Below are 25,746 nucleotides of genomic sequence, written 5' to 3' on the forward strand. Positions count from 1 at the left end.
TTCTAATCCATGGGTCTCATGTAGGGCATTGCCTTGCGAGCTCCCACATATAGAATTTCAAGAGACGCTGCCAACCATGGATATGGTGTGAAAGTTCAGATATTGCAAGTGTTTCTCTGAAAAGTTTGTGAGCAGGGCCTAGGCCAAATGCCGGGAGTAGCGTACTGCTTATGCAAAATGTTTCTGGTATCTTTAATTTGGGGCTTACAGTAGGTGAATCATTTAACTGCCCTTGAGAGAAAGAGAAGAGACTTAGAAGAGGTACATGTGAGAGTGATGATAGACATTCCAACAAGGCACAAAGCTCAACTCCTGGCCGCTTTTGTATGCAGATGATGTGCAAATTGTCTGAAGTATATTTCATATAAAGGCTGATCTTTGAATACATTCATATGCCAATGAGGTTTTTAATCACGCTGAAGGGTTTTGTGATCGCAGTTGCTTTGAGGCACTTAAACTTCAGCGAAGAAGCAACTGGAAGATGACTTAAGTATTATTTCAACTAACGCTTGACAAACAAAACGTCCTTGTCACTTGGACGCTTCGAGATGTGTTTATTCTATGATGTTAATATCCAACCTCATCCTTCCCACTTCAAAAAAAAAAAAAAAAATCCCCCTGCTTTTAGCTCAGTGCTGAAATGCCATTTCACAGTACATGGATTTAGGCAGCGCCCCATTATCTGGGCGCGCTCAGCGCCAGCAGTACATGAGCCAGCTCAACTTTTCAGGCCAGCTTAGGAGTGTTGCCCATTAACAGGACTTCCTCGAGTCCCAGCAGATTGCAGGCTTGGGAACAATGATGTCGGGCCTTCCAGATTGCTTTGGCAGCTGCATTGTTCTCGGAGGGGAAACCAGACGCACTTAAGTCCCACTCTTTTTCATGGGCTTTTGTTCATACCAAATTATTCTTCTGCCATGCTAGTATTCATGATGGTATGTTAAAGGAGTGCATCCTAGCAACTAAGGCTTGTTGCTAAGCAGCCTTGCTTCCAAGAGATTTTTCTTGTTTGAGGGTTAGTTTTTTTGTTGGTTTTTATTTGTTGTTTTTTTTTTTTTTTTCAGTCCTGTGAAGGCTTTAGTGTTGGTTTTTTAACTGTATCCTTTTATTGGGACGTTGTTGTGATTTGTTACTAGCACTGTGCTATCAAGTGCATTACATTAGTTAATAAATCACTGTGTGAAAAGGTTCGTTTCCGAAATTCTTCTTGTGTTTAGTATGTGGTGTTGTGTGAACTCTCTTCAGTTAAGAGAATGTAATATTCCTTGACACGCTGTTTGAGGTTGGGTTATGGCCTTACTCCATTCTTATGAGGTCAAGACTGAATAAAACTTGAAGTAGAATATTTTCTTTCCTAGAAGTCACTCTTAACTAAATTATGGGGTTAGACAGAAAACACTTCTGTGTTTTCTTTTGTGTCTTTTTTGAGCTAAAAGTACTTGGGTAAACTGACTGTGCCTGATCTGTATTTGACAAGTTCAGTGGAAACCTTTGCATCTGTATATTACTTTTATATTCTACTCTGCAAGGTGGAAGTGTGGAAGAGCTCTTTGTTTTATAGTCTTCCTTTCATGGAAAGTTTCCTTTTTTATAGTGCCCCTGCAGTACGATTGCTCTGTGTGGTCCATTTTCATGTGTGAGAAATAATCTTCTACTTTTCTGATTGAAGCTTTTAGCAAAAAATTCCCACCTAAAATAACAAAACAAGGGAGAAAGACAGAAAGCTGTCCTTTGGAAATGTACATTATGGAAATAATGCTTTGATGAAATGGATTTATGTATAACTGCCATTATGCAAAATTGCTCAAGAAAAACTGCAATTTTTCTTCTTCCATTCTTTTTACATGACTTCTTCCTATAAGTTTAATGTGATCTAGCAAATGGCTTCCACAAGTCAAGTCCAAGAGTTGAAATTAGCATTTATTTTTGCTGACTTACTGGCTTGACAAAAAGCCTGTTGCAATGATGAAAAGACTTTCCTTGTCTTTATTGACCACTAGAGCAATCTGTGCCTCTGCATCTTGTGTGTATTAGTAACGCAGCACTCTGTTGAGAGCAGTTAGTCTTTCTTCATTTAACTATCACTTTATAAGGAAATGCAGAAATAAGTGGAGCATATTCAATTTAACTGATAGTGTCTTTTAGGGCCAGTAAGTTTTTACTGAATTATGTTTTCTGTTATAATTATTTATTTTCGCACCTTTATTTGCCTAATAAGGCAGCTAATCTTGTATTATGCTAATTTCTATTGAACAGAGAGTCTAAGCTGCTTAGTTTGAAAGGTTTTTGGTAGATGTATTTTATAGCTGCATTTTTGTTTTAATGTTGCAATATTGTCTAAAGTTAGAGAAAATACCAGGTTACCTATAGGTCTTGGTTAGAGTTCTGAGTTTACAGCAAACTGAACTTTGTTCAGTTTCCTATTCATTAAAAACCCATTTCTGGAAATGGCTCCGTAAAAGCATTTCGTACACGAAGAAAACAAATGATCAGTCGTACTCAGGTTAGCTATGTATGCTCCTTTTGGAAAGTTTTTTCCTGGAAAAAAATGTCCATGCTTGAAAAAAGCACCAAGTTTTGTGTCTTTGCTGTGAGAGATTAAGTGCAATTCTGAGAAGGCAACAATAAAATACAAAAGAAATAAGATGTGTAACCAGTTGCAACATTTTTGTTCTCTCTTTAGGAATACGGAGCGCTTTATATTCAGGAATACAAGAAAAACAGCAAAGTGGAGTCAAGTACATGCAGCAGCTTCATGGGCTTGAAGGATCATCTAGGGCGTGACTTAGGCCATCTTTATGTGGCGAGCACTGGCACACAAATAAATGCAATTGTACCTTGGTCAATGGCGGAGAAGCCGACGATGGATAAGGTTAATTCTAGGAAAGAGGATGTAGACAAGGAGGCTTCTGAGGAGACTTCGGGAAGCTCCAGCTGTGACTCTGAAGAAGGCACAAATTCCGATAATGATTCAGAGAGACTGAATAATTCTGCATCAGAATCACATTTATTGCCTAAGACTCACCGACAGCTGTGCCGATCTCCTTGTTTAGAGCCTCATATACTAAAAAGAAATGAAATTTTGCAAGACTTTCGGATAGAAGAGGCTCAGACAGTACCGAAGGAAGTCGAAAAGCCCCCTGATGTGGTGAAAGAATATCAAACCAAACTGGAGTTTGCACTTAAGTTGGGTTACTCTGAAGAGCAGGTTCAACTTGTACTAAATAAACTTGGTACTGATGCTTTAATAAATGATATTTTGGGAGAACTTGTCAAACTTGGGAATAAAACTGAGACTGATCAGTCTGTAACTAATGCTAACACTAGTGTAATGCGTGAAACGTCTTCCATAGAGTCTCAGAGGTCAGAATCTCCACTGCAGGAGGATGTGACAGAGGATGGTGACAACCTGAGGCCAGTAGTTATCGATGGCAGCAATGTTGCAATGAGGTATGTGACCGTGACGCTTTTTGCTTTTGTATTTCAATGGAAACAGAATTGCTCTGGTTCAAGCACTGATGTACTATTTAATTGCCTAAACTGTGTGAAGGTTCTCTCGCAAGCATCATCCTCAACTAAACAGCATGCCAGTGTTGTAATCAGGTTAGTGGTCTGTAAGAATTCATGTCAGTCTCCCTGTGTAACCAACTATCAAATCTCTCCTTCCCATTGCCAGTCTAATACTTCATTAACTTTTGGTATACTTGACAAACCTGTATTAGGCACCACTGCTATGAGAAATCGTTATATCCAGTTACATACAGAAGGGCAAAGCAAATGTAGGATTACAGAGGATTATGAAACAGTGACTTAGAAGAAAGTAGCTTGAGGGATACTTTTCCTTGACATGTTGTTCTATAAGTGGTTTATCTGTAAAATTTGACTGTTGATTATCAGATTTGGAGCTAAGTTTTGGTGCCGCTAATAGCTGTGATTGTGCCTTTAGACTTTTCACTGACATACCTACAAGTGACACAGCTATCTAGAGCATTCAGCCATTCTGACCCCAGTAATATAGGTGCATAGCAATAAACTTGTCTGGGGAGAGGCAGTAGGTTCATGCTTCCTCAGTGATGAAAGAGGTGATAATGCAGGAGTGCTCAGAAATGGTGTTTTTTTTTGTCAGTATAAAAGATCAGTTGACTAACTGATGAGTAACAAATTGGTTAACTTGTAAGGATTGTCCAAGTACTAGCACCACAGGTTAGAAGGGTGTTTTGGTCTCCTAATGAACTATCAGGATAGTAATAAAAGTTCATGCAAGAACTGTTTGGGGCTGAAGACTTTTATTAACATTATTTTCTGTTCAATTGGATTACCTTTGGATGAGGTTTTTTGCAAATGAAATTTAAGTACAGCTCTTTAGAGCAGTGCAGTAGCTTTTATATATTTAAGTAAAAGTGGCTAGCCCATAAACTACAGGTAATGCTTCTTTCTAAATTGGGTGTTCCAATGAGTTTCTGTTACCTGACATATCATTCAGCTTGAGTTGTGAGGGAGTTACATCCAGATGAACACTATTTGATGCTAAAATAGATTTGAATTGCATTTTACAGAAATACAAAACTCTTGTGCAAACTGATGGCTGAACTTTGGTGCAACATTTCCTACTAACTGCATCAAACAGGTTCCAGAAGTAGAATCACAGAATAATAGAATATCTGTAGTTGGAAGGGACAGACAAGGGGTCAAGTCCAGCTCCTGAATCCACACAGGACCACCCAAAATTCATATAATCATAGCATTGAAACCACATTTCTGATAGTGTTGTCCAAATGCTCACTGAAGTCCATCAACTTTCTGGTGAAGAGCCTTTTTCTACCACGCAGCTTAACCTTCCCCCCTTGGATCTTGCCACTGTCACTGGAGAGCTGTGATCCACACTGCCTCTCTGCTCTCCTCATGAAAATGCTGTAGGCTGCAACAAGGCCTCCCCTCACTTTCCTCTAGGCTGAACTAACCAAGGCACCTCAGCCGTTCCTCACACGTCTTGCCCTCTGGACCCTTCACCATCTTCATAGCCTTCCTTTGGATGCACTCTAATAGTTTTATATCCTTCTTATATTGTGGTTTCCAGAATTGCATGCAGCATTTGAGGAGAGGCCAAGTAGCTTCTGCTCAGCCGCTTTTCCTTAATGTTTATTCAACTATTAGTGTAAGTAATTAGGTTATGACTTTCTATTCTCAATTACTTCCCTGACCACCTACATAAAGTGGGCCATGTGTGAATTTATGATATGCACAGTACAGGGCCTTAATGTATAGAAAATGATAAGTAACTGTTTTAATCTATATCCAGGAATCCAATTGACAGGTCTTTATCCTTCTGTCACCAGCTGTGAATCATAGAATCACTGTGTTTGGAAGGAGTCTCGTAGTCCAGTCACCCTGTACAGAGCAGTGTCAATTCAAGGCCGTGTCCAGTTGAGTTTCAAACACTGAAACTTGCTGAGGCTCCCGTTGGCCCATTTCTCTACCCTTCCAATGTCCTTTAGAATGGCAGTATATCTTTGTGGCATATCAGCCATTCCATCCAGTTTTGTGTCTTCTGTGGACTTGTTTCACAGTGCATTCTGTCCCATCATCCAGGGCAGTAGTGAAGATACTGAGCAATGCTGGCCCCAGTATCAGTAGTCCCTTGGGGTACACCGCTAGTGACTGGCCTCCAAGTGGACTTTATGTCACTAATCACAACCCTTTGGGTGCAGCGTTGAGCCAGATTTCAGTCTGCCTCTGTCAACTTATGCCACCCATATTCCTTTAGTTTGTCGGTGAGGCTGCTATCAGAGGCAGTATCAAAAGGTTTATTTTTTAAACCTCAAAATAAACAGCGTCCATAGCTTTCCTAATCCACTGAGACAAACATCTCATCATAGAAAGCTGTGAGATTGGTCAAGCATTATTTGCTCTTCATAGCCCCATTTGACTATCTCAATCACCTTCTTGTAATAAATATGTTTGGAAAAGGCTTTCAGGACGATTTGCTCCATCACCTTTACAGGGATTGAGGTGAGGCTGACCAGCCTGAGATTGCCTGAACTGTCCTCGTTTCTGTCCTTGATGATAGAAGTGATCTCCTTGATGATAGAAGCTCCCTTCCAGACCTCGGGAACATCCACATTCACTATGACCTTCCAGAGGTTTCCAAGAATGGCCTTGTAATCAGCAAGCTCCTTCAGCACTCCTGAGTGCATCTTGTCGGGGCCGAGTAGCTTAGGAATGTTCAGTTGAAGTGCTCCTTAACCTCTGCTGAGGAAAAGTCTTCTTTGCTCCAGACTGTTCCTTTGGTCTTGGGATTCCTGAAGGCAAATTTTACCTATAAAAACTGAGGCAAAGAAAGCATTGAGTACCTTCAGCTTTTACATATCCTTTGTGACCAGGTACGCTGTCTCTTTCCTCTAGGGCCATATCCCATGGGATTCTTCTATACAATGTAAAGTCTGCTGTCCTCAAGTCCAAGGTTGTGATCCTGCTTTTTCCATTGCTCTTCCTTTTCAGAATCCTGAACTCCACCACTCAGATCACTGCAGCCAAGGCTGCCCGTGACCTTCACATTCCTGATCAGTTCTTCCTTGTTCGTAATTTTTAGGTACAGCAAGGTTGTCATGTTGGATCCTCAGTCACCAGAGTCAAGAAGTTGTCATCAGTGCACTCTAGTAACTTCCTGGGCTGTTTGTGCGTTGCATTGTTGGCCAGCCAGGTGATAAAAAACAGTTTTGCTCTGTTTTCGTTCTGCCAGATGACCAAGATATGTTTGCTGTGCTTTGTCAAGTGGATTATATCATTAGGTGGAGATCAGTCCTTTGTTACAAAGGAGGTTCAATCCTGTGTTTATAAAAGGCGCATCCCTGTTGTTGACGTCAGCTGTGCAACCAGTTGTTTACCTGCATGATAGTCTCCTCCTTTCAAGAAAATAGGCAATAGTAAATAAGTTGAACTTCCATATGCAAAAGAACAATGTTTGAAGCAGTGAGGAAGACACAGGAATTCACCCATAGTTCAGACAATCTTATTCAAATGTTCATACCTTAATGTCTGGGATACTGTTACAAGAACCTTAGTTCTATGATTTGGCATGGTCTTTTCTTTTTCTTTCCTCTTTGCCTTTCCAGGGTGTTGCCAACTAGCCCTATTTGGAGCTGCTAGCAGGAAAAGCAAGACCATAGCTAATCTTTGAAGAGAGATTTCTGAGAGCTTTCTCATATGCTCTTGCTGGACTGGGTATTCTGAGCTATATTCTTACCTCATGTTGTTGTAAGATAAGTTCTTGATGCTGCCTTACCATAATAATTGATATCATTTACTGTAATTATTATTTTAAAAAAGAACTGCTAATTTTCTTTTAAAGGGATGAGACTGATTAGTGTGCACATGTATCTAAATCTAAAATTGGAACTGAACAGTAGATGAGATAATCCCCTACAGCAGCTGTAGAACTCTTGATATACATTTAGCACAACTGGGGTGAGATTGGACTGAGTGGTAGGAACCTGGGTTCTTTTATACTGTACCTGAGCAGTGACGTACACTGTCACTGTAGAAAACTGGGTATATCTAATCCTACTGCAGAAGTGTTCTTTTTGCGTGTAGTTGATGATGTTGTAATGAAAAATGGTGGTTTAAAGTATTAGTCCGCAAGGATGAGAAAAGTATTTGTCCGTTGACATAAAAATGCACTCGGTGCCTTATTTAGTATGAGCTACTAGACGAGTAACACATTTCCATCCATAGTAGTTCTGTATCCCCATTTGAACTTTAAGCAAACCTACACTTTCCATTTATGTAAGTGAAGACAAAGGGTGATCTTTGCCCATCGAGCAAATACCGATCACCAGCTCTTCACCCCTGTGTCTGCTCTCTGTTCTTCAGTGTGTTCCCAGACCTGCTCTTTGTGCATCCCAGGCTGCCTCTTCTGAGCCTCAGCAGTCAAGAATGAAGGGGAGAAGGTCCTGTTCTTCCATGAGACAACAGAGACAAGGCTTTGAGATTCTATTTTGCCCCTTCTTTACTGCTGAGATTCAGAAGGTTCCTTCTGAAGAGAGAAATATGCTGCAGCACAGTCCTTTTTCCGTGCTTGTCTTTTTCAAGAATAAGTCTGGGACTTTGAAAATTGCCTGAAACTAGTTGCTGCTGTGGTACTTTTCTTTGCTGGAATCGAAGTCAAGCTTTTGCTAAGAAAAGTAAGGAATGAGGAACAGAGTTGTTAGCTAGAAAAACAACTGGAAATTTTTCTCTATGGTGTTCATGTGCTTCTGTCCCGTATTTGTTAGCTTTGCTTGGCTGTTGTGGGTACCTTCACTTTCTTTGCCAATGGGAAGAAGTTCAACACTTTCAGTAAACCTACATAAAATTTTGTGATGAAAACAGAGACAAGAAAGTCTGAACTTTGCTGTGCTCACAATGACAGCAACATGAAAACAATGTTGAATGGCAATTAATTGGAGATTGTACTTGCTGTATTAGATTTTTTTCAAACAATTTCAGAATTACATCTGAAAAATAACTGAAATCTTGATCATATGCTGTCTGGGTTTGCTAGTGGAAATGCAGAATTTTGTTCTGAATAACGAGATTTGTCTTAAAAATTCACCCTTTGAATTCCAAGATTATATAGGTTCTGAACTTCTGCTTGCCCTTTTGGAAAATTTTGACCTGTATTGGAGGCATATCCTTGCTAAAGGACAATGCAGCCTGACAAAACTATTGCACTTTTCTTTGGGAGAGGAAGATATTGATTTAGGGGACTTTCACATAAGAAAGGAACAGGTTTCCCAGAGAGGTGGTGGATGCCCTGTCCCTGGTGACACTCCAGGTCAGGCTGGCTGGGGCTCTGAGCACCTGATGGAGCTGTAGATGTCCCTGCTCGTGGAAGGGGGGTTGGGTTAGGTGACATTTAAGGGTCCCTTGCAAATCAAATGATTCTATGATTCTATCAGAGGCATTTTGCAGTTTTCTTACAGCTTTCGCTCCCAGCCATCTATCCAACTGGATGGTTTGGGTGCTCAGCAGGGGCAGAAATGCACATCCGTGTCTGGCAACTGTGACAGCGCTGGTGTTGTTCGAAAGGATCTGTGAGATACCCAAAGGCAGCTATCAAGCATTAGGCATCTCCATTTAGGAATCTGAGCCTTGTCCATGTGTATTAGTCATGATGCAGGTCATTTGACCATGGTAAAAGTTTTGCTGATACCAGTCTACTTAGTTTTTCCGCAGCTGGAAATGACTGCGCACTGTCAACCAAAGGACGATTTGAGTTGTCTCCTTTATGCCAGATGTAGTTTCCATCTAGCAATTAAATCATAGAATCATAGAATCACCAAGGTTGGAAAAGACCTAAAAGATCACCCAGTCCAACCGTTCGCCTATTCCCAATAGGTCCTACTAAACCATGTCCCTCAACACAACATCCAGTCTTTCCTTGAACACCCCCAGGCTCGGTGACTCCACCACCTCCCTGGGCAGTCCATTCCAGTGCCTGACCACCCTTTCTGAAAAGTAATACTTCCTCATGTCCAGCCTGAATCTCCCCTGCCGTAGCTTGAAGCCATTCCCTCTGGTCCTATCACTAATGACACGAGAGAAGAGGCCGACCCCCAGCTCACTACAACCTCCCTTCAGGAAGTTATAGAGAGCAATAAGGTCTCCCCTGAGCCTCCTCTTCTCCAGGCTGAACATTCCCAGCTGCAGACTTATTAAAATAATTGCACTAACAGCTTAGCCTCTTCTCAGACTGAGCTCAGTAGGCACAAGAACGTGGATGGATTCAGGCATCCATCTCACCGGTAGCCTAAAGCAGTGTTTTTTCTCCATAGTCTGCCTTGTTTCTGAGATTATTTTGAGAAACCGCTCCAAGCAATAGATAAAAATATTTTTCCAACAAGTAATGATCATGTGGCTGGCAGCTTGTTACTGGCAGCTCTCAGTGCAACTTCTCTTTGCCCGTTTTGAAGTCTGGCTGCAGCGTGCGTGACTCTGGTTCGGTCAGACACCTGCGTGTTGGGCTGGTGGCAGCACTTCATACCCCTGTAGTGGCATTTTGTGTGGTGTTACAGCCTCCAGAGCTCCTTCAAAGACCTCAAAGCATGGGGGTCATTTGTCATGGTCTAATGGAAAGAAAAACACATTTGGAAACTGTTCTATCCACATCACACCTGCACCACATTGTACAAATAAGGAGCAAATGCAGAACGGATAGAAGATTCGGGTTGCTGAGAAGTGCTTTGGGGCAGATTATTGTGGGCAGGAATCTGGTGGAAATTCGAAGAGGTTTTTTTTAGAAAAGGGTTGAGATTAGATACAAAACCAGTCTGCCAGCCTAACAAGGCACTGAGCCAGGGTGGAGAGGGTCTCCCTGTTGTGGACTGCTTTCCTGTTGTTACCTGGTGGAAGAAAGTAGTTTGGTAGTCCTCTGAGTTTGCTGGACTGATCTACATTTTGTTGTTCCTGTTTTTAGTCAATATGCTTTTTCCTGCAAAGTATCTCATGTCCAGGTTTCCCTTAGATAAAAGCCTGTGGATGAATTGCAACACTCATCAGCGTTGCCTTCAGCTCTGATGTCATTAGTGTGTGCGTATCCTGCAGCTTTCAGTCTGAGAGCCAAATTTTGGTTTGAATATTGCATGAGAACGCACCAGAAGTCTTGCAACTGTTGTTAGCAATCAATGTTTTAGGAGCATACTTCACTCTTTCCAACGATTTAGCCACTTGAAAATCGAATGTGGGGACAAATAAGGAAATGGGGAAGATAAAAATGATTTCATCAGACATCTTACCACTGTTCTACTGACTGCTAGCCTAGAAAATGCTTGACTGTTGTTGTTCAGGAAGCATTCAGGGTTGTACTGCTACTTTTTATCCTTTTAAAAGTGAAGCTACATCTATCAAGAGACCAAATATAACAAAAAAATCACTCATGAAGGGTATGAAATAGTAATAGGTACTTAAGAAATATTTCTGTGTTCCTTTAAGTTGAAGCAGTGGTTTACATGCAATCGGTCAGCAGGCAGAACCAATGCAGAACACAGTGATTTCGCTACCACTGTCATCCTGCCTGCCCTGAGCCTCCATATTCTTGTCATATTTGGGAAGAGATTGAAAAAAAAAAATGAAGTACAAATATTTCTCCTGTTCTTTACCAGAAGGAAGAAAGGCAGGGAAGAGGGGTGATTTCAGTCCTTTCATCATATGATGTATCATAAAGCTGATGAAGCACAAAGATCAGAGAAGGAGAGCATCAAATTTGCATCACCACAAAACAAAAGCACAAATTTTAACCAGGTGTTTTTCATAGTTTCTCACTAATAATTTAAATTGGACTTTGTATCAGTTCCAATGTTAGCATGGGCACGGATCAGAAAAGTGGCAGAAATAGTGTGAAGATTTATGTGAACTTTAAATCTCACTCAGCAGTGCCTGAAAGTTTGTATGCATTGTAACATACTTCATGAGAGTTTAAGTGCATTCCAGATTGATGTTCTGAGTGGCAAGATTTTCATGTTTTGTGTTAGGCTGTGCCTTTCCCTTGCTGTGCCTTGAGCAGTGTGGCTTGAATTCCAACTGGATGGAAAGCAACCGGAAAGAATTCTCATCTCTTTCAGGCCAGCATCTCATTCCAGAAACAATTTCTCACATTTATGGGAAAAAATGTACTGTTCATACTGTTACTAAAACGAACTCTTACAAAACACTTGTTCTCTGTAAGGAGTGAAGTGTGGTCTTATCCATTGGAAACCAGAGAGATTGTTTAGAGTAATAACAGTACAATGATTTCACTGGAATTTAGAAGCTGGAACAAACCCTTCCCAACTGTTTTAAAATGGATTGCAGTGTGTGTACGGTTGTACATGGCCTGCTGATAGTGTGAGCAGTAACTTCTTGTATCAGCTCTGCAGGGGAGGCCTTACATCTGCGAGGCTGAGGCGTGCAGAGGGGAAACCTCACGTCACCCAGCAGAAGTAACTGTCCCTGTGCCAGCTAAAACCCACGGACTGACAGTCTGCAGCAACTGCAGTGTCTTCGTACAGAGCTCACGTTTCCAGGTCCTGTCTCTGGAACTGCTGGAAAAGGAAATAATGGAAATAATGCAATTTCTCAGCCACAAGTCCTTGCCTTTCAATTCGTAGACTCATAAGAGCAGTGGAATCACAGCATGGCTTGGGTAGATGGTCCTTAAAGCTCACCCACTTCCAACCCCCAGCTGTGGGCAGGGCTGCCACCCACCAGATCAGGTTGCCCAGAGCCCCATCCAGCCTGGCCTTGTGTGCCCCTAGAGGTGCACGCCACACCCTCTGCAGGCATTTCAAATCTAAACAGCTTCTATTTTTTTCTCACTACTACAGGGCTGTCTCATCCATTGCAGCATTATTCAGGCTCCCTCAGACTGTCAAGAAACATGAGCAGTGCAGCATGTTAGAGAGGTGGAAGCAGCAGGTACTTCAGAATGGTTCTGCCAAACAAAGAGAAGCACAAGTTTTAAAATATTTTTCTAGGGTTTGTATTTCCCTATAAACTTTACTACTGGAAGATCTTTTAGGTGACTTGCTCTGTTCATATCTTTCACAAATCACTCCTTGGTGGTTGAATTCTCTTACCTTTCAAAAGCCAGATGAGGAGGTGTTCATACAGGACATGGCAAGCCAGTGAGGCAAAAGCTAGTGGCTTGCTGTCACCCTGTGTGTCCCTTTTGCTATTAGCAGCTTGCTGTCATCCTGTGTATCCCTTCTGCTGTGCAGAGCTGTGGGCTTGGGAGGGACCTCGTGGAAATTGCTGATCTCCTCTTGTGCATGGGGACAAAACCTGGACCAGAGCCATCTGATTTGTACTTACAAATGTCCACTGAGGAGATTCCAAATCATTTCTAGGCAGATTGTCCCATTAGTCAGTTAGAAAGCCTTTTCTAGCATATTGCTTAACTGTTTCTCATGCATTTTGTGCTGACTTTGCCATCACTGCTCAGTAGGACTGCTGTGGGCTGACCGGGGCTGGGAGCCAAGCACCCACCCAGCTGTTTGCTCACCACCACCCCACAGCGGGACTGGGGAAAAACAGGAGGAACGAGAGCAAGAAAACTCAAAATAAGGGCAGGGAAATTGCTTACCAAGTAGAATTGCAGGCAAAAAAGGCTGGAACCAGCTGTGTGCAGCATGGGACAGCCTCAGCCCGTCCTCCCAGAGGCCACCTCTGCAGCCTCCCCAGGACCATGGGGGCCCAATGGCTGATAGACATGCTCTGTTTTAATTACATGCAAGGTGCTGAAGACAGTTTTGTTCCTCCATAGGCTTGTTTATCCTAGATTAACTGAATGCGCTTTTTCCAGCGTTTCCCCATAGGTCTCGTTTTGCTTTCCTTTGGATTTTTTCCAGTTTTCCTGTGTATTTCATGTTCTGTGGTGCCTGAAATTGGATGTGGAAGTCAGACGAGGCGTCACCTACCTTCAGAAAATGAAATAATTGCATCTCTCACTTTACCTCAGACAGTTATTGCACAATGGGTGCACTTCTTTTGTTTTGCTTGTGTCTGATCATATTCTGCTGAACTTGCGCCTCTCCATGGTTTTTTAATACACAACTAATTTCACCTTCCTGAGTGCAGTACTAAGCAAAATCTTAGTTTTCTCTTGTTGCTTTAAGAGAGTGTTTCCAGTTTGCCTGAGCTGTCTGTAGAGTGCCTGGTGTTGGAATCCTTCTCCTCTGTCTGAGCTTGAGGGAAGCTCCTGCTGGGCTCTGCCACCATGCCCTCAGGGCTCACTATTTGTTGCCAGCATTTCCTAAGAAATTTGCACTTTTTCATGTCAGCATTTCAGCTGTCCCATATCAAATCTCCATTATGGCTGTTATATACCAGATTTTTGGTTGGGCTGTGAGGATTTTTAACACTCTGCTTATGTTTTTCCTTATTCTCCAGTCTGCAAAGAGATGCTGACAGTACTCTGCAGATTCACAGTCCCTCTCCCATGCCATACAATTGATGGCAGTGTTTGGTCAAAGCTCAGACTGACTTCTGCTTGCCTTTAGAAACTCTGGAGCACGTGGATAACGTGACATTGGGTGGGAGATGTGTGCTTCACTGTGTTCCGTGTGCACTCAGAGAAAAGCAAAGTCATATAATAAGGAAATTTAATGTGTGTTTCAGCCATGGGAACAAAGAAGTCTTTTCTTGTCGAGGAATCAAATTGGCAGTAGATTGGTTTTTGGAAAGAGGCCACAAGGATGTCACCGTGTTCGTGCCAGCGTGGAGGAAAGAACAGTCGAGACCTGATGCCCTTATCACAGGTAAGCTCTGCTCTGCCTTCACTGGCTTGTGGGGTGCTTTGTTCAATGTGAGTGGCTACTGGGCAAATTGTTAGAAATGTAAGACTGCAATAGAAGGTATCTTTGGTGCACCGACTTCATTACAGTCTTCAGGAAAGAAAAGAAAAGGACAAAGTAGTGCCCTCTCCACATCTTCTTTCTCTGCTCGCCTTCTAAATTTTTCTTTAATGCTGCTCCTGATGTCTTCAGGGACGTAATTGCCATTTTTAAATCTGTTACGCCCGTGTAGCCTTGGCAGCAAAGAGGTTTGAAAGCTGTGATTCACAGAATGATCTTTCTTGTGGTGAGCAGAGTCTGCCAGCCTGCCCTGTCTGCAGTCACCTGCAGTGAGTCACTGCCCTGCGCTGGGAGCAAAGGGAATGATCCCGGCAGCGTGGAACAGTTCCGTTTGGAACATTACTGTTAACGAGTGAGAAGGCTGCTGATTTATTTATTTTTTTCACTTTGAATGTGTTTACTCTCCAAACAGTTTGATGTAGGTGCAGTTGTTTTTTATCCAGCTTCTTGATTCCCTATGAAGGCTGGAGGGTTGTCTTCCTGCTGCTGAGAAGTTGAAACAGAGGAGAATCAGAATTTTTTTATTATTATTATTATTTTTTAGCTTTTTAAACATGCCTTTAAAGCTACCTTTAAAGGAAGGGAAGCTTATGAGAATAGCAGTGATGGCTACTAAAAGAATATGGAAGCATGTTTTGATTTCCACGTGCATTTCTGAATTTCTAGAAAGATCTTTCCAGTGCTTCATTTCATTTGCTTGCTGGCTACTAGAACATATCATGTTAAGGCAAAAAATGGATTTGGAAAGGTACTGTTAGCCCTCATCAGAGGTGGTGTGGGGTCTTTCCCTTGAAAGAGAATGTGTATGTAGGTAAACATTTGATATAGCCTATTGCAAAGGAAATAAAGAAAACCATAACCTGAGAAAGAAGATGGATTAACCTGTCTCAAGGCTCGAGCTGGTCTTGGTCAAGTCATTTCACTATGTTAGTGTTTGAGGTATGAGAAGAGCATTGGCTGAGTAATAAGGACTTGACTACTGAGAGTTGAAATGTAGCACTTGCTAGAGCTGTGGCTAGGACTAGAATCCCAAAAAGGAGTTTTGAGAAAGCAGAAATTCTTAGGGTCGACTATTTTTCTACCAATGGAAAATGAATTTGCTGTGCGTTGTCAGGGAGCTGGTAAACGGGAGGCAAATCGAAGAAGAATCATAGAATCATGTGTTCTTCTTTGTCTGTGCTGAGAAGCAGGAGTTCTTCAGCTTTCTTAGCAGGATGCAGGGTGCCTGCTTGTAGCCAGCCTGCAGAAGCACATTGTGCTGACACTCCATTTCCAGAGATACTGAAACATGTGACCACCTGTGATTTTGTCAAGGTCTGAAATGACTGATGTGGGAATGGCTCTGCGCTGTCCATATTTGTGAGGAACTTCTTGGACCAAACAACAGCTGCATTTTTCTTATTACTGCCTGCCATTTATCTAGACATGACAGATATTTTGTTCTTTCTTAATGGGGAAAGAAATGGCCATCCTTCAGACTCTTACGTATCATTTGCTGCATGGGGGAAAAATGACTGCAGAAAGGCTGGACATCATTTTAATCTTGTGGCTTTTCTAGTGAGCAGATAATGTTGGCCTGAAATATATTGCTTGTTTGTAATATTAATGCTGTATTTCTTCCTGTTGGAGACTTTTTTTTTTGTATGGAACATTTTCTCTGTCAGGTTTCTTTCACTGCACAATAGTGATTTGAGATCTGGATCATTAAGAGCCATGACTCATATACAGTGTGTGTCTTCTGCAGTTTCAGGAGTTGCCTAGCTTTCTGTTTATTTTTCTTTCATAGCATTTTTCTTCCGTAGCTTGTCTGCTGTGAGCAGAGCGATAGCCAGTAGAAGTGACCCAAGGTGGGGATGCCCCAGTGCTTAGCACTGTGGTGCTATGGCCAGAGTCTTAGTCCAGGTTACCCTCTTTGGTAGCCTGAGCTCATCTTTCAGAGCTCCTCAGAAAGTATTTTGGTAACAAAATGACATCTTAAGCCTTCTTAGGAGGTGTTTTAAATTTAGGTAGAGCCTGAGCATTTGTAAAGAATGCAGGTTTTCTGATCCTTGTGGTACTGTTAGTAGTCACTCTGTGTTTCGATTTGTTGTGGGTTTTGTTGTGTTTGTATTCTTTTGAGTGTTGTCAGTTGGCTGCTGACTCTAGCTTTGAGTATCACACATCAGACACCTTCTGCTTGAATATAACCTTTTAAGACATGGTTATAAACGCTTCCTAAAATCTAATGTCTTTGGAGATCAAACAAATACACTTTCATTTTATTTCTTCTTCAACTTTTGATTCTTTTTCTTTGTAGATCAAGAAATCTTGCGTAAATTGGAGAAAGAGAAGATTCTTGTATTCACACCATCCCGCCGAGTGCAAGGAAGAAGGGTGGTGTGCTATGATGACCGATTTATAGTGAAGCTGGCCTTTGAGTCAGATGGCATCATTGTTTCTAATGATAACTACAGGGATCTAGCAAATGAAAAGCCTGAGTGGAAGAAGTTCATAGATGAACGCTTGCTAATGTATTCGTTTGTTAATGACAAGTAAGTCATTTTATCCTTATATGTGCCACTACATAACTGAGGAAAGGGCAGTTTGAAGATTTGTATGAATTTGTTATCTTCCACCAAAATCATTAAGTACATGTAAGAAAACAAAAGGAATTTGTCACGTTTTTGGTGTTGTGAGTGAAAGTACTTGAACTCTGCTTCTTTGCTCTTTCGTAGTAATATTTTTGTATCTTTTCACTGTAAAATTGTTTGCCTCTTCTAGTGTATACCAATGTGTATTCTGTATTTTACGTGTGCTGCAGTGTCACAATGAAATTCTCCTGGTGTACTGAGCCAGCAGTTTTGAGAACCTGTGGCTCCAAAACCATGAAGTCACAGAGCAGCCCAGGTTGGGATGGACCCACTTACTACTGGTGGCTTTTTGTTGTGGCATAGGCAGTGCTGCAGCAGAAAGTCGATCTTGTGCAGCTGTGGTACAGTGACATCAAAAGCTGCAGCTGTTTTCAAGAAAACAGCTCTCAGGGTACCCAAACATAAAGATGTTAGCATGGCAGGCTATAGCGCCAGGAGGTTCTTGTTTTTATTGTAGGAGGAATGTGAAAAGGCATTTGCTTCTGTAATACTTTTTTTTGTTGCTTTATAGATTTATGCCTCCTGATGATCCTCTTGGCCGCCATGGCCCAAGTCTGGATAATTTTCTTAGGAAGAAGCCTATTGTGCCAGAACACAAGAAGCAGCCGTGTCCATATGGTAATTTGATTTTCTGCTCATCAGCTTTCTGTACTGCTGGAACTGGTGACTCAGCCCCTGCTTTATTCTAATGCTGCCAGAATTAAAACTTTTAGATGGAGGTTTTTACATTATCATCTTAGCCTGAGAATGTTTAAAATGATGAGCACTGGAGTTATTGCAGGCTGAAGGGATTTTTTTAATGTGATGGTTAAAGAACATTTCTATCTACCAGCTGAACTAAAGGAGCAACTTCATCAGTCTTTGGTAGAGAGAGATCTAAAACAACACCTGGATTCTTCAGGCTCTGGAAAGCTACTTTGTAATGGACTTTTGGCCAGATAATGGATTGAGCTTCCTCAAGTTTAGCTGCTGGCCATCTTAACTGAGCTGAATGTCTACTGCTTTTATGGCTCCATAACATTCACATTAAGTTTCCCACTTGTATATCTTCTTAGCACAGTACACCAAGTGCCTGCATACACACTGATGATGTGTTCAGCTCAAAGTGTGTCTGGTAGTGTTGGTCTGTGTTCTGAATCAGTTGCTGCAGAGCACTACCACTGCCTTTTTTACCCACTGTACATGAAAGGAGATCTTAACTCTCACTCTGCATCACACAAAACCATTTGCAAGATCTTCATAGAATCATAGAACCAGAGAATGGTTTGGGTTGGAAGGGACCTTAAAGATCATTTGGTTCCAACCCCCTGCTATAGGTGGGAACACCTCCCACTATGCAATACTGAAAGCCCTGTCCAGCCTGGCCTTGAACACTGGGGATAGAGCATACACAGCTTCTCTGGGCAACCTGCTCCAGTGCCTCACTGCTCGCACAGTGAAGCATGTCTCCCTAACATCTAAACAAAATTTATCCTCTTTCAATTTAAAGCTGTTATCCCTTGTCCTGTCACTGCATGTCCTTGTAGAAAGTCCTTCCCCAGACTTCTTGTAGGCCCATTTAGGTACTGGATGCCTGCTGTAAGGTTCACTGGAGTCTTCTTCAGGCTGAATAGCTCCAATTCTCTCAACACGTCTTCATAGGAAAGGTGCCCTCTGATCAGTCTTTCAAGTTGTGAGTAAAACTTTAAATGAGAAGGATTTCCATTGTTTCATGATTAAGATCTTTTGTTTCTTGTTTTCTTCTTGCTGATGTTTTTTTTTAAATCTCATTATATTTGTCTTGACAGGGAAGAAATGTACCTATGGACACAAATGCAAATACTATCACCCAGAAAGGGGAAATCAGCCTCAGCGATCTGTAGCTGACGAACTTCGTGCCATGTCTAGAAGTACAGCTGCCAAAACTACAAGTGAAGGAGGACTGGTAAAAAGCAATAGTGTTCCCTGTAGCACTAAGAATGACGGCACTTCTGAGCTTAAGCGTGCCACTCCGAAGAGGCAGTCGGATCCTAGTATAAGGACTCAAGTCTATCAAGACTTGGAGGAAAAGCTTCCCACCAAAAACAAATTAGAAACCAGGTCTGTACCTTCGTTAGTTAGTATACCAAGCTCCTCTGCTGCAAAACCCCAAAGTACTGCACCTTTAACCAACGGCCTTCCATCTGGAGTTCATTTTCCACCTCAGGATCAAAGACCACAGGGACAGTATCCTACAGTGATGATGGCAACCAAAAATCACGGAACACCAATGCCTTATGACCAGTATCCAAAATGCGAGTCTCCGGTGGATGTAGGGTATTACTCTATGCTGAATGCATATTCAAGTCTGAGTATATCTGGTCCACGCAGTCCTGAAAGGCGCTTCTCCTTGGACACAGATTACAGGATTAGCTCTGTAGCTTCTGACTGCAGTAGTGAAGGGAGCGTCAGCTGTGGCAGCAGTGATTCCTATGTGGGTTACAGCGATCGCTCGTACATGAGCTCTCCTGACCCGCAGCTGGAGGAGAACTTGAAGTGCCAACATATGCACCCGCATGGCCGCCTTAACTCTCAGCCATTCCTACAGAGCTACCACGAGCCTCTAACACGAGTGCAAAGTTACAGTCACGAAGAACCAAAGCATCACCACAAACCTCCAATTCCGTATATGGCTGTGCATTTCCAGCATCCAACCATCGGTGCTCGTTCTAGTTGTCCAAATGACTACTCTGCATCTCAGAGTTCGTCGCACTCAAAGACCGTGCACATGGGGAGAGCCCTTGTGTCCACGAGGATAGATAGCATTTCAGACTCACGTTTGTACGATAATTCTCCGTTGAGACACAGAAAGCCTTTTGCTGGCCAAGATGGGCTGGGAAGCTGGGACAGGCAGGGCTATGGGGTGGATGCCTACGGCTACCGTCAGACCTACTCTCTGCCCAGTAACCCCACACAGCCGTGTTACGAGCAGTTTGCCTTCCAAAGCTTACCGGAGCAGCAGGACCAGACGTGGCGTGTACCGTACTGCGGAATCCCTCAAGACCCCCCGAGGCACCAAGACACCAGGGAGAAGGTGTACATCAACCTGTGCAACATCTTCCCCCCCGACCTTGTGAGGATTGTCATGAAGAAGAACCCTCACGTGACAGACGCTCAGCAGCTCGCCGCAGCCATCTTAGTGGAGAAATCTCAGCTAGGTTATTGAGATGATGCATCTTTGTGGTGTCCAGTAGTTTTCAGCTCAGCTCTAACGCTGAGGGAGGTTTGCTACAATAGCATTTGGGATCTCCTTCTCAGCAAGGAGGTTATATAGTAATCCATTTATGTGAAATACTGTAATACGGAGTCTGTATGTAGAGCCCCATGCATCGGAGTACCTGATATGTTTTGTGTTCTAGTTTGAAAATTTTTTAAAGGCTATTTTCATGTCTGGAGAAAGCTCCAGTTTAAATTAATATATAGAGAGATATATATACAAAAATCTGTGGTCTCTGGTTATAATCTTTGGTGCATCAGGGGTTTATATGCAGCACTTTCTATCCTTGTTACATGTTGTTGCGATTTTGGGATTTGTTTTTTAACTTGCTGGATGTTCGTCCTGCACGGTGTTAAAACAACCTGCAGAGAGAGGGTTTTGCTACTTCCAGCAGACAATTTTCAAGCCAAGTTTTTGAACTTTTTACAACACCGTGTTTGTTTGTTTGTGGGCTTTTTTGTGTGTGTGCTATAATCTATTTATAGGAAACAAAGATTTACTACAGCACTGACTTTATTTTTTAAACAGATAATGGAGTTACCACGAACGGTGAGATGGGTAACCTTATATTAGTAATTTATAGCATGGCACTTTTCACTGCTTCCTTTGTTTTGTTTAAATAGTTACATGTTCTGTTGATGCAGTTGATTGGTAAGATCAAATGCAATCAGAGGAAAAATACTTCTTTTTTTTTTTTTTTTTTTTTTTTTTTTTTCTTTTTACTAATTTATGGCTAAGGTGAAAGCCTTATTGCTTGGTTTTCAAAGGTGCTGAGAATTTGCAGCCCCCTTTGAGCCCAGCAGAGACTGCCAACACTCGGTACCTCCAAGAAACAGGCCGCCTTGCTTCCATCCCCACGTGCTGTTCCTGGTCAGTAGAAAGGGGCCTGACTTGCTAGGGTTCTGTTTAGATGTTTCATGTGTCTTTCTTTGTATTGCTGCACAAGTGTACCGGATAAAATACGCTTTTCATAAAATATTTACCCGTTTTTAAATGAATTTAATTATCTCAATGCAAGTTTTGTATTTAAGACACTGTTTGATTTTACTTGTTATTTATCAAGGCTGGCCTGGAAGGGTTTGTGTGTTGAGGATATGCAACATTTATTAACTGCACTATGGTGACGATATTGTAGCTCAAAAGAACAAGTGAAACTTTTTGTCTTTGTGTTGCAGATGGGAGGGAGGGCTGGGGAAGAAGGGGCTGTGTGTGTTCCTGGCATCAGTTCCTGGCCTGCTGCGTCGCGGGGCCAATGCTTGCCACAGGTAGCGTAGTCTTAGCAGCAGACCGAGTGAGTCTGCTCTAGTACTAGTAAGGGATATTTCTGGTTTTAAGTCATGGGTTTTACTAGCACCTCTAAGCTTTTATATATATATACATCTATATATATAAAATAGAAATAGATTTTGCAATTGATGTCGGTTGTACTTACATGACATAGTCAGTTGCCTACAGTTTTAGGTTTCCATCCATTGTAACATTTTTTCAGTGTTAACAAACCACTGGTTTACACAATTACTGCTGATCATTTTGGTACACTTGCTGGAATGTAAAGGCCCTGAAGAACCAGAAAGTACCTTTTACTGTTGATACAAATTGTATCTTTTTAACTGAGAACTATTTTGATTTGTAGATTTAGTAGAAACACAAACGTATGGCTACAGGCTTTTGGGCAACATTTTATCTCTTATTGAAAAATTAGAGATTTCAGATGTAGAATAGATTTAGGCGAGTAAAAATAGTTATTTGTTGAGGTGTCTGTCTCAATTTCACATATTTAAAAAAAAATGAAGAAAGAAAAGAAACTAAAGAAACTATTGGCATCTTCTTCCTCCTAAAATCTTCATAGTGTGAACTCACTAAAATAAAGGTAAAATGCTGCCTGAAAATGATGTCCAAGCACCTTTGAATACGAAGACATTTTCACTACTCGTGCGACACCGTGTGTGGCAGTGAGTAGGATTTGGGTATACAGTAAATGCTTCTGAAGAGCATTGTGCTTATAGACATATCCAATAATCTGAACCGTGTTCAGCAAACTATTTCAGGAAGTAGTGCTCCAGACGGCTCTTACTGCTGATGTGGTGTGGGACCTGTGTTTGCCTGTCCGTGGGACGGCGCAGGAGCTGTCTGTCCGGCTGTAGCCTTCCCCTCGCTTTGGTTGGTGGCTGTCTGCAGGCGTTGCTGGAGCGTAGGGGCTGACGTAGTGCTGATGCTGAGGTTTGGAGAGGTCGGTGGGTCTCATCTGGGTTGTACCCCTAAGATTTTTTGAATGGAATTACACGTCAGTACTACACCATAGTGTAGATGCAGCTGTTTTAACAATGCAGCTATTATACCTGTGTTTTTAATGAGTTTCCATGTTTATTTATTATGTAGGGATTCGCTTCTGCCAAAAGCTGAATTCCTTGAACGCGAACAGGATTGTGTGTTTGTAGTAGAAGCGTTTCATCTCCCCTGTCCCATGAACATCAGAACACCCTGTGCTGTGTGCCCGGGGCCCTCTGGCCTCCAGGCTTCACATCGTACTGCTGAAGCCAACAGGAGACACGCTGTGGTGCCTGGATCTCGGATGCCTCCACAGATGTTATTGCAGCACTGAACCCCTGCGAGTGTGTTGGTTGGTAGAAAATTCCCATTGTACATTCTGTGCTTGGTGCCGAAGCACTAAAAACACTTTGAAAGTGTAAGAACAGGAGTTACGTGGTGATTGTTGATGTTGTGCAATGAGGTGCTGGTTCCCTTTAGACGCTCTTACGTTGGGTGAACAAAATGAGTGGGGGACAAACGGTAGGGCTTGGTTCTTCCTTTGTTGTAGTTGTATTGGAGGAAGAAGGGCAAACCGATCTGTACAGGGAGCAGTACCAGCAGTGTGTGGGGAGGAGTGGCACTGGGCAGGTGGTACTGCTGGCTACAGAATTGCACTGATGCAAACAGCTGGGCTTAAATGGTAAGGGGTATCTTGTCAATATTGTCTTCACTGCAAGCGCTGCAGTTACAGAGGAGAGCCTTCAGGTTAGCCCCATCCCACCACTTCCCTTCCCTCGGCATCGAGAGCTGTTGGGGTGCTTCGCAGAAGCTGTGTGTGCAAGCAGGACCTGAGCCATGAGAGCTGTCTTGTAACAGTGTGCAGATGCACCGTGTTTGGGTGCACGTCGACGTCAGGCGTCCGCTCCGCTGTTCTCTATACAAGGGCTGTTGTCAGTATTTAGAGTTCTTAAATGCATCCTGTGGGCACCTGACTTTGAGCTCGGGCTGCCCAGGATGTGATGGTATTAATCGCTACGATGTCTTTCTACAAACACCTTTAAATGTTTCTTTTTTCAATACCTTGCCCTTGCTTGCCAACTGCTGCTAATGGCTGGACGTAAGACCACGTCCCTGCAGGAGCCGTGTTTTCTCTGCTATGTCTGAACTACAACTCGGTCCTCTGCTGCAAACTGCTCTGGGGAGAGCCGGAAGCGTGCTGCGTGCATGCAGCACCCCAGAAAGGAGAGCCAGCCTGGTGACACCCGCAGCCTTTGGACTCTTGTTGAATCGTCCCATCTTCTGCTGGGAAAGTGGCAGCGAATGGGAGCTGCCATAAAGTACCAAACCTGTGTGTGCACACAGAGCACCTCACATGGCCCGGGCACCACGGCAGGGCGAGGGCTGTGCGACGGGGCCGGGCTGGTGCTGCTGGCTGCAGCGTGGTACGATGCTTTCCTGCTGTCTGGAGCATTTAGAAAATACCCAACTGACTTTGCATTGCTACTGAAAATTTAAAATACTGTGCAATTAAAAAGACCGTTTTTTTTTAATAAAAAGTAATGTAGAAATTATTTATTTTGATTTACAGTGTGACTCTTGCTAATTTATTTCTTGCTTTAAAGGCCACGGAGGAGTGTATCTGTGATTTAGTGTAGGAGCTTAAGCTGCTGAAATGAAGATAACAACAGATTAAAGCTTAAAACGAAATCCTGTGGCCTTGTTTTGTTGTTTTTTATTGTTTGTTTGTTTTTACAAAAGGGCTGAGGTTTTATAAGCGTCAAGTCATGCCTTTTATACGCTCTGTGAATTATCAAGGGGGTAGGATTTAAGAATTTCCTTGAACTTCAGTATATATGTGCACACCGTTTGGACTCACCGTGTAACCAGTGTGAAAATCATCAGTGTGAGGTGGTTGTTCCAGCTGGCCTCGTGGTGGGGAACAGGAGGGACGTTCAGATTCTGTGTGCGGACGTCCCACAGCGCACTGCCCACAGTCACGGGTATCTTAAGGCTTCATCAGGAGCTGGTGTCTCGCAGCCTGATCCCACGTGCAGTGTCTCTACATGCGTGGATCATACTGGTGTGTGTGTGTGATGGGGTTTGCTTTGGTACAAGGCAGTGAGATACATGGGAGCTGTCGATAAAGGCATTGTTCATACGTGGAGTTGTTCATAGTTGGGAGCATGCTGTAAATCATTCTCCACCTCCCATTTCCAGGTCTTAAAGGCTTGGTGTAACTTATGCTTGAACTGATTGTTACTCTGTCTGTCCTTGCACCTCTAAAGGGGAAATGACAGCAATAGTTCTCTTCCCCTCTCAGATCTAATAGCCACATGAGGAGCTGGAAGCATGCAGAAACCAAATCTATTCCTTGGCATCTCAGCACATTCATCCTCACTGTTTTGCTGGTGTAACAGTCTACGCCTTCTAAAGGCAAACCTCTGTTTTTGTAGGATGAATTATTTTGTTATTCTTCAGTGAAGTCTGATTTAAAAGGTTAGGTTGGCTGGTTGGTTGTTTCTTATTTATGTGAATGACACTCTTAATCATTCTGGTATTTAAGAAATGTTGTGCCAGCACATTATGGAACATTGTGCAAGGAAATAGAAACACAGCTACGGCAGCAATAATTGCGTTCAGTAGTTCCTTTTCCCTCATTATCCCTGTGCTTGTATTGAGTAGGTGAAGTTTTCTACAATTCTAAAGGCTGTTCTGGCAAAGCCATTAGTTAAGAGTAGTGTTGGGACTAATTGGTAAAGCAATTGTCAAATGCTCTTCGTTCCTTCACTGGTTGTTCCGTGTCATTTCTGTGATGTGACTACTCCCATCCTAAAGCCACCATCTAAACCATTCCAAAAACGTGTATCTGGATTCTGCTTTTAGAGAAAAAATAAATAAAGATTCATTTTCCTCACTGGTGGGCTGTTTTGTTTCATACGTACAAATTTAGAGAGCAGCATTGATGGCAGCAGAGCATAGAGCAGCTCTGTGTCCTGACCTGCACAGCACAATGGCTCCCGTTGAGTCAGTTCACCCAACAGTGCCACAACTGAGAGGTTCAAACACATGCAGTGATTACAGAGCGTAAGTTCATTTTTAAGGCAGTAAAGAGCATTTAATGGGCTCTTTCCAGTCCTTTCTCTTGGTGAGAGGGCTGGGGCTCTGGACACACAGCCGTGGCTGTCATTGGTAGCAGAATCTGGATGAAGACTGCACACCAGCAGAGCTGCTCTGCCTTCAAGTATTGCTACACGCCTATTTATCT

The 25,746-nt window shown here is 42.6% G+C and overlaps 1 protein-coding gene across 3 annotated transcripts in view; it reads left to right on the forward strand.

The window, feature by feature from the left end:
- Positions 1 to 25,395, forward strand: part of ZC3H12C (zinc finger CCCH-type containing 12C) — a 41,257-nt gene extending 15,862 nt beyond the window's left edge. For all 3 annotated transcript variants that reach the window (XM_042867982.1, XM_042867985.1, XM_042867983.1), the window contains exons 2-6: positions 2,684 to 3,450; positions 14,131 to 14,270; positions 16,663 to 16,897; positions 17,508 to 17,614; positions 18,784 to 25,395. In XM_042867982.1, coding sequence (XP_042723916.1) covers positions 2,684 to 3,450; positions 14,131 to 14,270; positions 16,663 to 16,897; positions 17,508 to 17,614; positions 18,784 to 20,180 — 2,646 coding nt within the window. In that variant the 3' untranslated portion in view covers positions 20,181 to 25,395. The remainder of the gene's footprint in view (positions 1 to 2,683; positions 3,451 to 14,130; positions 14,271 to 16,662; positions 16,898 to 17,507; positions 17,615 to 18,783) is intronic.
- Positions 25,396 to 25,746: the final 351 nt, after the last annotated feature.

Source organism: Lagopus leucura, unplaced genomic scaffold, assembly GCF_019238085.1.
Source record: "Lagopus leucura isolate 7727_CA_CO unplaced genomic scaffold, USGS_WTPT01 Super-Scaffold_100001, whole genome shotgun sequence".
In the NCBI taxonomy this organism is placed as follows: domain Eukaryota; kingdom Metazoa; phylum Chordata; class Aves; order Galliformes; family Phasianidae; genus Lagopus; species Lagopus leucura.